At 30.8% G+C, this 14,227-nt stretch overlaps 1 protein-coding gene across 1 annotated transcript in view; it reads right to left on the bottom strand.

Annotated features, from left to right (window-relative positions):
- Positions 1-14,227, bottom strand: part of DNAJC3 (DnaJ heat shock protein family (Hsp40) member C3) — an 81,614-nt gene that overhangs the window by 18,068 nt on the left and 49,319 nt on the right. The window contains exons 5-7 of the mRNA XM_003765783.4: positions 4,449-4,601; positions 2,067-2,248; positions 1,327-1,446 (exon numbers count right to left, since the gene is read on the bottom strand). Of these exons, the coding sequence (XP_003765831.1) occupies positions 1,327-1,446; positions 2,067-2,248; positions 4,449-4,601 (455 nt within the window). The remainder of the gene's footprint in view (positions 1-1,326; positions 1,447-2,066; positions 2,249-4,448; positions 4,602-14,227) is intronic.

Raw genomic sequence — 14,227 nt, 5'->3', positions numbered from 1 at the left:
TCGCTATTAACACAATCCCACCTAATTACATCAACATATTTCTCCTAAAGACAAATTTTCACCTTGTCTTTATTCATTTGAATTAATGGAATCATTCATTCTATTTAGAATGTTCAGAAGCTTCCCTGAAGCAATGACAAATAAACATATATGACTACTGTATAAAATGGACTGAGATAAATATAAAGTGCTTTTGCTTGCCAAAACAACTTAACAAAGATCACTTCTTCACAGAAACACCTTAAGGGAATTGTAAAAATAGAATTCAACACAGCTTTTTAAAGCCTGACTTGTACTGGATTACTTCTAACAAATTTCACCAACTCATTATTAGAACTACGTTTTTTAAACTCTTGCAAACTTTCTAATCAAATCAACATAAATTAAGAAAATGCTGAGGAAGGAGAAGGAATAAGTATTTATATAGCACCTACTAGGTGTCAAGCACTGGGACTAAATGGGGATAATACAAAAATTATTCTAAATTTAAATTCAAAAGAACTCTGGAAGTAGGGTTCCTTCCTCATTTTATAGTAGAGAAATTGAAGACTGAGATTAAGTTATTTGCCCAGAAGCACACAGCTATTAAGAGTTTGAGGTCAGATCTGAAATCAGATCTTTAACTCCCAGCTCAGCACTCGAGCCACCACATTACCTAGCTGCCTTTAAAATGAGTTTAGTCTTGGTTCTTTTCAGCAATGAGCTGATTCAGGCCAATCTGCATCCAGAAAGAAGGCTGAATATGGATCACAATATAGTATTTTCACCCTTTTTGTTGTTTTTTTGCTTCCTTTTTTCTTTTTGATCTGATTTTTCTTGTGCAGCATGATAAACATAGAAATATGTATAGAAGAACTGCACATGCTTAATATATTTGATTATTTCTGTCTAGGGAAAGGGAGAGAGAAAAATTTGGCATACAAGGTTTTGCAAAAGTGAATGTTGAAAACTATCTTTGCATGTATTCAGAAAATGAAAAGACACTATTAAAATAAATAAATAAATAAATCTATAGAGTTAAGTGATTTATAAAAATTGACAACTTTAGGATAGCTTTTGGAACTCACAGAAAGAAAATAATCGGAGCTATATTTTAGTAACTGTTATATACCATTTGATATCATGTATGTATTTTCACAGTTAAGCATAATGCAAATGCATATCACAACAAATAAATTTAAATTCCCAAGACTGCTGAGTTTTCAAAGGCCAAGAAATAATACAATTATAAACTATACACCCTCAATTGGATGTTGCCTATACTTTAATACTAGTTTAACAATGCCCCAGCGAGTCCAAAAAAAAAAAAAATAACTCCATTCTTACCTGCCTTCTCTGATGAGTTCCTCTGCTGACTCAATAAGTTTATTGAGCTTCTTTACTTGTTTATAGTGTGTAAAACACCTTTTATGATCTTGGTCAAGTTTTAAACATTCTCGGACTTCACTGTTCATGTATTAAAAACAAAAGGAATACAACATATTTATAATACCTCAAAATGAATTGATAGTTTTTCCATACTATTTTGAAATCAAAGAGAGGTCTTTGACCATAAATCAATCATAAAAGTTAAAATAGAATTCTAGAGCTATAAAAAGAGTATTATAGTCTCATCTTCTCATTTTATAGATGAGGAAACAGGGATGGAGGGAAGACTTGCCCATTGTTACACAGCTGGTGAGCAGCAGAGTTGGGACTAACATAATTCCTATTTTAGCCTCTTAACAATATAGGATATTGCCTCCCAGCTATTTTTTTTGCATACGCACCAATTACTCAAATGTATTTGCTGAAATTATTGAATATCTATGTATACAATGATGTAACAGGTATATTGAACAATATAAAAACATTATGAAAAGAATTGCTTTTAAATTTACTTTAATTATGTTATAAGCTATACAGAATCAGAATAATTACAAAATAATTTTTAAAAAAGACAAATCATGTAATACTATGAAACCAATTATTAAGTGGGCTTAACTCTAACTCTACTAAAGACAAGCAACCAAGTTTTTCAGTGCAAATACTGTTGATATGCCAGTTCAAATAGTAAGAAAACTGACCTGAGTGAGAGTTCATGATCTCCCAACTGATAGTATATTGTGCTGATTTTATAAAAGGCTTCAGTATTGTCATTCTTCAATTTGGAAGCAGATTTTAAGTCACTAATAGCTTTCCCTGGTTCCCCTTCCTTTATAAAGCATTCAGCCCGAAGTTCTCGCAGCTCTGCATCCCAAACACAAACCTTAAGAAACAGAAGAACTAGACTTTGAGCAAGAAACAGAACAAAGTTAAATAAAAACATTCATATCTGCATCCCATATATCTTTCTTCATATCACTTTTCAAAAAGCATTTTCATTTGGGTCCTCTCCATTTTTCTCATCAAATTAAGGTAATTATTTTCAAGAATAATTTTTGTTTTCTCTTCAAAAAAATTCACCTTTCTATATTTGAGTCTTAGGTGGACTTAAACTCAAGTCCTCCTGATCTCAGGGCCAGTACTCTCTATCCATTATGCCACCTACTTGACTGAAATAATTCTTAAATACCTTAAATTATAAGTGAGAAATACAATCAATCATTTAAAAAAAAATTTTGGACATTAAGAACTGTTATGTTTACTTGCTCAGGAAATCAAATGCTTCTTTATTCTTTACATTTGAACCTATGAAAGAAATATGTATCCTATTTTATATTAAATAAGTGATTCCTAACAAGATAGTTATAGCACATAAAGATTTAATAAATATTTATTGAACTGAATTGTCAGTGTAAATTATTTTAAAAGCTTAACTTATATTGGATGAGGTAGTGTGACATAATACAGAGCCCACCCTGAGAGACCCCAAAGCCTGAGTTCAAGTCTAGTCTCAGACATTTTGGCTTCATGACCTTGAGGAAGTCACTTAATTTTGTAGAGCAAATTGAATAGTTAGAAGAAGTTTTTCTTACCAATAAAAACCTATGATTGGTTCAAAAAATGTTTATATTTAAACTTCAATTCTAATATATATCCTAATAAAATATAAAAACCATGAAGCTCTAATTCACCTGAAACTTTATGAGGCTCCTTATTTCACTGAAGAGTGAACTGGATATAAACAATAGACAATTATTCATCATCTTGGTGAAATCCCAAGGTCATCATAACTAAGCCTTTAAAGGGAAGGATGAAATAAGACTGGAATTCCTTGTCATATATCTTAATATTTTGTTTTATACTATTTAAGTGAGAAATATTCTCAGCAGCACTGATAAGCACATTAAATGAAGGTGAGGATTTCTGGAAAAAAGCCATATTTTTTAACACATAAATTAATGAAAGTTCTATGGGACAAATTCTATACATTTCAGAGAGAAGCTTCCCATAGCAACCACATTTTAAACATATATATACACATATATAAATAAAAATATTAAACTACAAATAACCTGCAGCATACAGCAATGTTGTTCCTGTCAGGAAGGAACTTAGTTTTAACTTTGAATTTTCTTAATGAAGTTATCACATTGACTGGGGTGGTCATCCCCCCACCCCCATTTCAATAATTTGCAGAAATTCTCAGTGAAGAAATATTCTGCATATCAAAGCAGATGCTACTTTTATAAAATAAAAGTAAAGAAAGCCATATTGTCAAATACAGTTAGAACCAAAATTTTACTTCCGTGTCAATTTGTATTTCATGAAGCAAATTTTCCTGGGAAATTTTATACGTATATGCAGTTAACATTTTATTACTGCCCATGGGAAGAAAAATTGTGTATGAACACTTGGCTTAACTTAGAAATTAAAGAAAAGAAAAGAAAGAAACAAAACTTCCACTTCACATTTCAATATTGTTAGAACTTTCCCCTGAAAATCATCAGTGGGAAACTAGGTAGTAAATCAAGAGAACAGAAGCTGGAAGACTAGAAGTACATACAAATCATCAAGGATTAGTTCTCAAATAGTTTTCTTCCAACTTCTATCAACTCTTAAATTATAAATTTGCTTAAATGTTTATCTTGTAAATAACTCGTTTTAACTGTTATTCTCTCTCTAACTTTCATATTACTCCTTTAATTTCAGATATTTTTTCTTCATTCTCCCAATTCCTTCCCACTCTGGCATCTTCAATTTTCTATTCCCAAATCAAAACATTAAAAACGGGAATGAGAAGAAAAAAAAAAAAAAAAAAAAAAAAAAAAAAAAAAAAAAAAAAAAAAAAAAAAAAAAAAAAAAAAAAAAAAGAACAGAAAAGAAAAGAAAAGAAAAAGAAAAAGAAAAGAACACACACACTCCATTGACATTATTTAGAAAAATATTCTAGCTGGATGTTATTCTCACAGGTATTATTTTTCACTCTGGATTGAAATCCCTGCTGGCATAGCCAAATACCAATGTAAGAACGCTCAGTGAAGGAAAAATCTATCTGCAATGGCTTCATAATGTTATAAACTTACCTCTAAAATAGTATCAAGGAAAGCTATAGCTGCCTGATAATCTGCTCGATCAAAAGCAGAATGTGCTTGTGAACGTAGGCGCTGCATTTCATCAGCTTTTAGTAACTGAGATTGAGCTTCCTTTTCTTCATTCTCACTTGGATGAGATTTTAGCTGTAAGAAATTATAAAAAATTGTGTCAAGTTTAAGACTTGCAATTTATTTACTCTAATAATTGAAATCACACCCACAGTTCTGATTTCTTGAAAAAGTTTTTAAATAGAAAAGAAACAGGGGAAACAAAAGGGAAAAATATTTGAATCTATATTAAATAGCTGCAATGAACATCACTATTACTCAATATTCTTATATAAATAAGATTATCTTTAATCTTATTATTATCTTTTGTTAATCTTTTTGTTATCTTTTTTGTTACCAAAATACAAGGTTTTTTTGTTACCAAAATACAAGTTTTTTTTCCACATTGCACTGTATTTTATGTAAAGCAGTATTGTATGCATTATGTCTAATTCTTCCTAACAATATACTATACACTACTATGGAAAAACAGTTATTAAACAACTTTGACTAAGAGACTAAAAAGAGGGATCAATTTTCTACTTCATTTGGCTATCTCATAGAACAACAATTAAATATGAAGATCTACATCTTTTTTAATTATTAAAGTTTTTTATTTACAAAACATACGCAGGGGTAATTTTTCCAACATTGACCCTTGCCAAAACCTTTTGTTCCAAATTTTCCCCTCCTCCTCACCCTCTCCCTTAGCTGGCAGATATTCCAATACATGTTAAAAATGTTAAAAATATATGTTAAGTCCTATATATATATATATATACACACACACACACACATATATTTATATAGTTATCTTGCTGCACAAGAAAAGTCAGATCAAGAAGGAAGAAAAAGAAAAACTGATTAAGAAAACACAATGCAATCAAATAACAACAGAGAGAGTGAGAGTGCTATGTTATATTCCACACTCTGTTCCCATGATTCTCTCTCTGGGTATAGATGACTCTCTTTATCACTGACAAGTGGAACTAGTTTAAATCATCTCAATGTTGAAGAGAGCCATGTCCATCAGAATTGATCATTGCACAGTCTTATTGTTGCAATGTACAATGATCTCCTGGTTCTGCTCATTTCACTTAAGGTATCAGTTCATGTAGGTCTTTACAAGCCTCTCTGAAATCATCTTGCTGGTCGATTCTTACAGAACAATAATATTCCACAGCATTCATATACCATAATTTATTCAGCCATTCTCCAAATAACAGGTATCCACTCAGTTTCCAGTTTCTTTCCAATACAAAAAGGGCTGCTACAAACATTTTTGCACATGTGGGTCCTTTTCCCTCAAGATCTCTTTGGGATTTAAGCCCAGTAGTAACACTGCTAGATCAAAGGGTATGCACAGTTTGATGACTTTCTGAGCATAGTTCCAAACTGCTCTCCAGAATGGCTGAATCCATTCATAAGTCACCAACAATGTATCACTATCCCAGTTTTCCCACATTCCTCCAACATTTGTCATTATCATTTCCTGTCATCTTAAATCTGAATCTATTCTGACAGATGTGTAAGCGGTATCTCAGAGTTGTCTTAATTAGCATTTCTCTGATCAATAGTGATTTGGAGCACCTTTTCATGTGACTACAAATATTTCAATTTCTTCATCTGAAAACTGTCTCTTCATATCTTTTGGCCATTTATCAATTGGAGAATGGCTTGAACTATTATAAATTTGAGTCAATTCTCTATATATTTTAGAAATGAGGCCTTTATCAGATCCTTTGCACGCAAAAACTGTTTTCCCAGTTTGTTGCTTCCCTTCTAATCTTGTCTGCATTAGTTTTGTTTGTACAAAACCTTTTTAACTTAATATAATCAAAATTATCTATTTTGTGATCAATAATGTTCTCTAATTCTCTGTTCTTCTAATTTGTTTATGATACCATTCTTTATATCTAGCTCATGAACCCATTTTGACCTGATCTTGTTAGGTATTAGGTGTAGGTCTATGCCTACTTTCTGCCATAGTAGTTTCCAATTTTCCTAGCAGTTTTTGTCAAATAGTGAGTTCTTATCCCCAAAGCTGGAGTCTTTAGGTTTGTCGAATACTAGATTGCTATAGTCAATGACTATTTTGTTCTGTGAACCTAACCTGTTCCACTGATAGACCTCTCCATTTCTTAGCCAGTACCAAATGGTTTTGATGACCACTGCTTTATAATATAGTTTTAGATCTGGTAAAGCTAGACTATCTTCATTTGCTTTTCTCTTCATTAATTCCTTTGAAATTCTTGACCTTTAGTGAAAATCTATATCTATGAGATAGTCAACCCTAACATCAACAAAAGACATAATCTAATACTTGAAAGTCAGGGAATGATATGGATAAAGGCACATTTTACCAAGTACATTAATATTTTAGCAAGAAAAATTAATTTAATTCATGTTCAGAATGAAGTGCATTAGTAGTGAAGTGACTATGTTAGTGATTATGGAAGAGAAAGGGAAATTTACAATAGAATGGAGAATTAAGTTTTTTTAAATGAAAATTATTTCCAAAAAAAATGGATCTGAAAAAAATACTGTTTCTGAAATTAATGCATTTGAAACTGAATATAGAGAAGAGATGTTTAAAAAAAAAAAAAAAAAAAAAAAAGCTTTGACCTAGAAAAATTCATGTTTTGTATTAATCTTATTAAATGTAAATTTAAGGTAGGTGATACAACTTCTTTGCTCTTCCCTCATAATTCAGCTTTATTTGGGGGTGGGGTGGAGGGAATCTCATCTGAGCAGTTGAGAATAAAAAATTTGGGAGGTAAATCAGTCTCCCAAGAAAAGGCTGAATTAAGTGAAGGCTGAATTGAAGTGAATATGAAGGTATAATATTTAATAAAGGAGTGAAAAAGAATGTAATGGGGAAAATGGAAAGAGAGAAGTGAAATAGTACAAATTATGTCAAAAAAAAAAAAAAAAAGCCAGAAAAAACTTTTACAGTGCAGGGAAAGAAGGGGAATAGAGGTGGAATGAGTGAGAAATTAATTCTAAGAGAGAATTACATACATACTCAACTGGGTATAGAAATCTGTACCTTGCAAGAAAGTAGAAGGGATATAAAAAGGGGAAAGAATGATAGAAAGGAGGTCACAGGAAAAGGGTTAATAAGAAGCAAAATGCTTTTGAGGAAGAATATGGTAAAAGGTGAAAGGAAAGAAACAATAAAATGGGAAAAATACAGTTAGCAATAGTGACTGAAAAGAATTTTGAAGCAAGTTTCTCTAATAAAGGTTTCATTTCTCAAACATATAGGGAATTGAGTCAAATTTATGAAAAATACGAGCCATTACCTAATTGATAAATGATCAAAAAAATCATGAAAAGTTTTTAAATGAATTAAGCTATAAATTTTAACGTGTTAAAAATACTCTAACTCATTATGATTGGAGAACTGCACATTAAAACAACTCTGTGGCATTACCTCATACCTATTTGTAAATACGGGCTAGCTCCCTGGAGGGCCTTGGAGTCAGCCAGAGTCAGGAAAAATTAAAGTCTTTAGGTGGAGAAGTGAAAGAGGCAGGCAAGCAGAATCCTGAATTGTAGAGTCTGGAGTCACCAACCTCTCTCCTCCTCATCCTGCTGCCAAGTGACTCTGACCTCTCCCTCCATCCGCCAATCCTTGCCTATGATTATCTTAACACCAAACATTCAGCATGGTAAGAAGAGCCATTTATCCAAATATATGCTAATAGAGTCATTATCTCACATGGAATAGGTAATTAGCCTTAAGTTCTCCATTATCTGATACAAGCATACCTTTTTGAAGTTTCAGCCCTCTACACCTAATGGATTGACTGATAGGACAGAAAAGTAAAAGGACAAACATTGGAGAGAAAGTGGGGAAATTGAGACAGTAATGCAATGTTGGTAGAATTATAAATTGATCCAACCATTCTGTAGAGCAATTTGAAACTATGCCCAAACGGCTATAAAAATCATACACATCCTTTGACCAAACAATAATAGTACTAGGCATGCATCCTAAAAGAGATAAAAAAGAAAAGGAAAAGGACCAATATGTGTAAAAAACATTCATGGAAGCTCTTTTATCAGAGTAAAGCATTGGAAATTGATGGGATGCCCATCAACTTCAGAATGATTGAATAAATTGTGATATGTGATTCTGGTGAAATACTATTATGTTACAAGAAATAATAAGCGGAATGCTTTCAGAAAAATCTGCAAAGATTTCCATGAGCTAATGCAAAGTGAAATGTAAACAGCAATAATATAAGACTATCACAGCTATGGGTGACTGCTGTTCTTAATGTAATACAATTTTCTAAGACAACTATGAAAGACTTATGATGAAAAGTGCTATCCATACACAAAGAAAGAATTGATTGTATCTGAATACAGACTTTATTTTTTCCTGAGGTTTGGGTTTTTTTGTGTGCAAAGGGGTTTGGAAGGGATATGTTTTCTTTCACAATATGACTTTTATGGAAATGTTTTGTATAAATTCACATGCTTTTAAAAAGTTATATAGAAGATATTTTATAACATTGCATACCAGGTTAATATATATAGAGAGAAATTAATAAATAATACAAATATTTTATTAAGAGTTACTGGAGTATATAGAATCTCGCATTTAAAGTTAGAATAGAATCTAGCAAGTTATTTGTGAATATATTACAACACGAAATCAGGAATCTCATGATATGTCTGCCATTCTTCCAAGAGATTATTGGATTATGATCTAACAGAAACTAAAAGGTGAAAATCTCTGAAATCGTATCTTTCCAAACATCAGAATTACAATTTCATACTTTTAACAATTCTTATTTCTATTTTTAAAAAATCAATGGCTCATGAGAAGTACTGCCAATCATATATGACCAGATATGTTAGATCACCTGACCCCAAATAAATTATACCAACAAAATACCTTAATATTTGGCTGCTGTTAAACTGCAATAATCTCTCTGCAATCACTTCTACATTTATAAATATTACAAAAAAGCGTGCAATTCAAAATTATTATAGCAAAATGGCTATCGCAAAGCAACGAAATGATCTTTATAATGTATAAATAATGAAAGTACTATTAGAGAAAAACAAAAAAAATCCACATTTGTCTGTTAATAAGTCAATAAATATTTATTAGGTACTTACTATGTGGCAAGACCTGAACTAAGTACTCTAAATACAAAGAAAAGCAAGACAGTCCCTGCCTTCATGGAGAGGCAATATGTAAGCAACTAAAAGCATTAAATATCAAACAGCTAGACTGGAAATTTAAAGTTATGAATATGAAAATATAAAACCATCTTATAATTCTGTCCTATAGATCCTCCTAAATTCTGACACATTTTACAACAAATCTGGTTTGAAAATTCATCAAATAGTTTGCTAATTTCAGATATAATCTTAAATAACCTAAAATGTTATTTAATTTGCACTCAAGTAGTTACATTCAAAATTTTGTTCTTTGAAATGATTATTTTCTTCAAGACAAGGATATAGAGTACTTTAATTCCTCTTTTAAGAAAATACTAAAAAGAATAATCCACTGATTATTTCCCAAAGAATGACCAAGTTGTGAAATGAACTTTCACAAGAAATTTTCTAGGCAGAAGCAATGGGTAAAACTACTTCCAAAGTACATTTAATCAAAAGCTAGCCAGTAATAAATTTTAACTCCAATTCATAAACATTACCAACATCAGTACATACCTAAGTATATTCCAAAGAGAACTGGAGTGCCTTTACTTGCAATCAATATCAGATGATTAAAATGAGATTCTTCACATGTAGCAGCATACAAAATACTAAATACAACATGCAGGGCCACCTACTATTCATGACTTCCGCTTGCTTTCAAATTAATATATAAAATCCTCAGATATACTTATAAACCATAAGATTCTATGGTTAAGAAGGACAACAAAGTAGATAGCTTATCCTTTAGGCAAAAAAGTCTGAATAATATAAATTAACTAAAATGTCTTAAAATGTTAATGTATTTATTTAAAACAAATGCAAAATAAGAAAAGATAGAAAAAAAAAGCAACTAAAAAAACCTTATATCACGTACCTAGCAGAATATCAGGGAGGAATAAAAATGTTACAAGAAATTTTCATTTCAAGAAAACATATATAATAATAAAAGACATGTATCCAGAACTGGCTATATTTTCTTTGCTTCCTAATGGGTTTTCTTTTGTTCTCAGTGTACACTCTTTACTTTATTCTTTTTTTTCCCCCTTTCCTCTCCTCCACCTCGTCCAAGCAGGCTTCAGTTAAGCACAGATGTGTGTGTGTGTGCACACACACATACTCACCGATGTGCATATATACACCATATATATATATACACATACACACATATATATGCATATACACATAAATACAAAATAGTATTAATATTAATATGGTTTACATATAATATAGATTTCTCTTTTTAAGTTTAAGATCAATGACTACTACCAACTTTTTGTCTAATAAATTCTACTCCTAATCGTTGTTATTATTTTTCTTTATATCTCTTATTTCCCGTCATTGCTAACTCTTCTTCTGTTAACTTGCCTTGCTATTATTTAACCTCACCTACCCTCATAATCCTTCCTTATTTTCTCCCTCCACCCTTTTCCTCCCTTTTTATCCCATTCCTATTAATCTACACATCATATCCTAATCCTATTAATCTATATATCCTACTATATCCTATTCCCTTTCCTTATTTCTTTATAGATTTTGAAGGATGCTATACTCTTAAGATGTACGTACACACGTGTATGTGTGCTAAATATAACACATATGTGTATACATATATGTAAATTTCTTCTTTAACCCATTCCCAATACAAGTAGGTTTTCAGACCAACCATTCTTCCTCGATCTAATTCCTGATTGTGGACTCTTGCTATTGCACCCCATTTGTACAGCATAATTACTATTTTTACCTTTTCCTAAACAATTTTGTTTTGTAAAATCACATCATACTCAGCTCTACCTCAATCTTTTTTTTTTTGACTATCCAATTACAAATGTCAATCTTAGACATATGGTTTACATTTCCTACATATAAAATAAATTGTTCTTATTGAGTCCTTTGTCTTTGATGTTGGCTCATGTTAAATTTTCTATTGAATTCAAGTTTGAGACAAAATCTTGAAAATCTGACTTCATTAAATGTCTCTTCTTTCAATATTATATATTGTTTTGCCAATATGATATTTCAGCCACAACCCTAGTTCTTTCAATTCCTGATATGTATATAGTTTTTCAATTCCTGCAATGTTTTATAATAGCTGCTGATAAATCCTGTACAATTCTTATTGTAGCTCCCATATTTGAATTGGGGTTTTTTGGTTATTAATGCTGATGCTTGTAAAATTTCCTCTTTGATCTGAGGTTTTCAAAATTCAGCAATGATATTTCTATGTTTTCCTTAAAGGATTTTCTTTGAGGTGATGATCAGTGGATTTTTTTTTTTCTGTTTCTACTTTCCCCTTTTGTTCATTCAATTCAGGATAATTTCTTTTGATTACTTCTTATATTACTATAGCAAGTTCTTTTTTCTTTTGGACTACTGTCCAATTCCTTAGGTTTTCTCTTTCTGACTTGTTCTTCAGATCTGTTGTTTTTCTTATAAGATGTTTTACATTCTCTTCTATTTGTTCTATTCTTTACATTTAGTTTGATTTCTTGGTCTTTTATGGCTTCCCCTTTTTACCTCCACCCCTTAGCAAAGTGCCTGATAACTTAGTAGGCAATTAACAAATTCTAGTTGACTGGTTCCTGTTCCACTTGAGCAGAATTAAGATAAAATTGATAAGGATTACTCAAACAAAAAGATCTCTTCATTTACCTAATCTTTTCTCCATTTCTACTTCCAAGAGATAAAAGGGGTTCTTCTTTTTAACTTTTAACAATGTTAATCAGTCCTAGGCTATTATTAAATTCCTTGCTCAGTAAGAAAAACAATTATCCCTTCCATATCATGACTTTTCCTGTCATTATTTTGATACATCATGGGTTGGTATAAGAAATTACTTTAAATGAAAATTTGGGGAGGAATTTTTCAGAAGCTGCAGACAACAGAGAAAAAGTTTAGAAGCTCAGAAGCTGAGTACATGAAAAACGTTCAGAATTACTCTCTTCAAATTTGTTATTTAATTTTCATATTTACTTCATTTTTAATTTCTTTTCATACAGTATTTTTACTTAACATCAACCTACACATAGCCTATGACCAAATACTTAACCCAAATTTTACAATAAATTATTATTTAAAATCCCATAAAAGAAAACAAAACATTCAGGTTTCCATGCTATGTGTGGAATGGATACCTTGTAGTAATATATCATTATACTTTCAGCCTGCCATTTAGAAATACTATTGTATTATAGCATTAATAATTTCAGTAATAAAAAGAGCAGCTATTATTTATGTAGTGATTTAATATTTGCAAATCGCTTTACAAGCATTATCACATTTTATCCTTAAAATCACCCCAGATGTAACTCCTATTTTATAGATGATGAAACTGAAACAAACAGAGATTAAGTGATTTGCCTAGGGTCATTATAGCTAGTACATGTTTGAGGTTAAATTTAAAATCTAGTCTTCCTGACTGGAAACCTTGCTTTATCATCATCATTATTATTATCACTAATTTTAATAATTAAAAAAGCTAGGAGAAATCCAAAATTCAGATAAAGAAGTTTATACTAATACAAATAAGTCATTACAAGATTTTGAACAGGAGATAAAAATAGCAGAGAGGGGATTATTCTATTGGTTGGAATATGACAGACTGGATCAAAGAAAGCAGCCAATATTACTACTGGCACAAGGAGACTAGGAGAGAACTAGACTACTTCAATCTATTAGTTTTGTTGTGTTCAACTTCATAATCCACCCTCAGGGTTTTCTTAGTAAAGATACTGGAATGGTTTGTTATTTTGTACTCCAGTTCATTTTACAGATGGAAAAACTGATGCAAATTGGGTTGAAGGGCTTTCCCAGGATCACAGTCTAGTTAATATACCTTCTAATTAGTGAGTCTTCCTGATTCTAAAGTTCAGTGCTCTATCCATTGCATCATCTAACTGCTTCTTTAATCTACTCACAGTGAAACCCAGAAATTAGAATAATTTCTGTTTATAATTATATAATATATTATATAATCTTAGAATCTTAATAAAAGCTTAATCTTAATATTATATAATTATACAATATATACATTATATATACAATATGTGTATATATATATATATATATATATATATATACGTGTATATATTGTATATATATATTGTGCTTTTATTTTTACAAACATAACACAGGCTATAAAGACTCATATATAGCCAATATCACAATAACCTTTAAATCAAATTTATCTTTTAATTTTACTAATGAAGGAGCCTTTTAAAAACTGAGCAAATTAAAAGAAGCCAAATTGTTGTTAATGGGATTTCTTTTAAGTCTGGCAAATAAGTTGGCCTCAATAAGTCTGCCAGAAAAATATCTGGCAAATAAGTTGGCCTCAATTATCAAGTAATTGAACATCAAGAGTTACATCTATATTGTATAAACATGTATACATATATTGGATTTAATATATATTTTAACATGTTTAACATATTTTGGATTACTTGCCATCTAGGGGAGGGAATGGGGGAAGGAGGGGGAAATTTGGAACACAAGATTTTGTAAGGGTCAATGTTGAAAAATTATCCATGCATATGTTTTGA

This window comes from Sarcophilus harrisii, chromosome 3, assembly GCF_902635505.1.
Source record: "Sarcophilus harrisii chromosome 3, mSarHar1.11, whole genome shotgun sequence".
Taxonomy (NCBI): Eukaryota; Metazoa; Chordata; class Mammalia; order Dasyuromorphia; family Dasyuridae; genus Sarcophilus; species Sarcophilus harrisii.
Note: the sequence above shows the minus strand (reverse complement) of the source record. Positions and strands in the feature narration are given on the sequence as shown.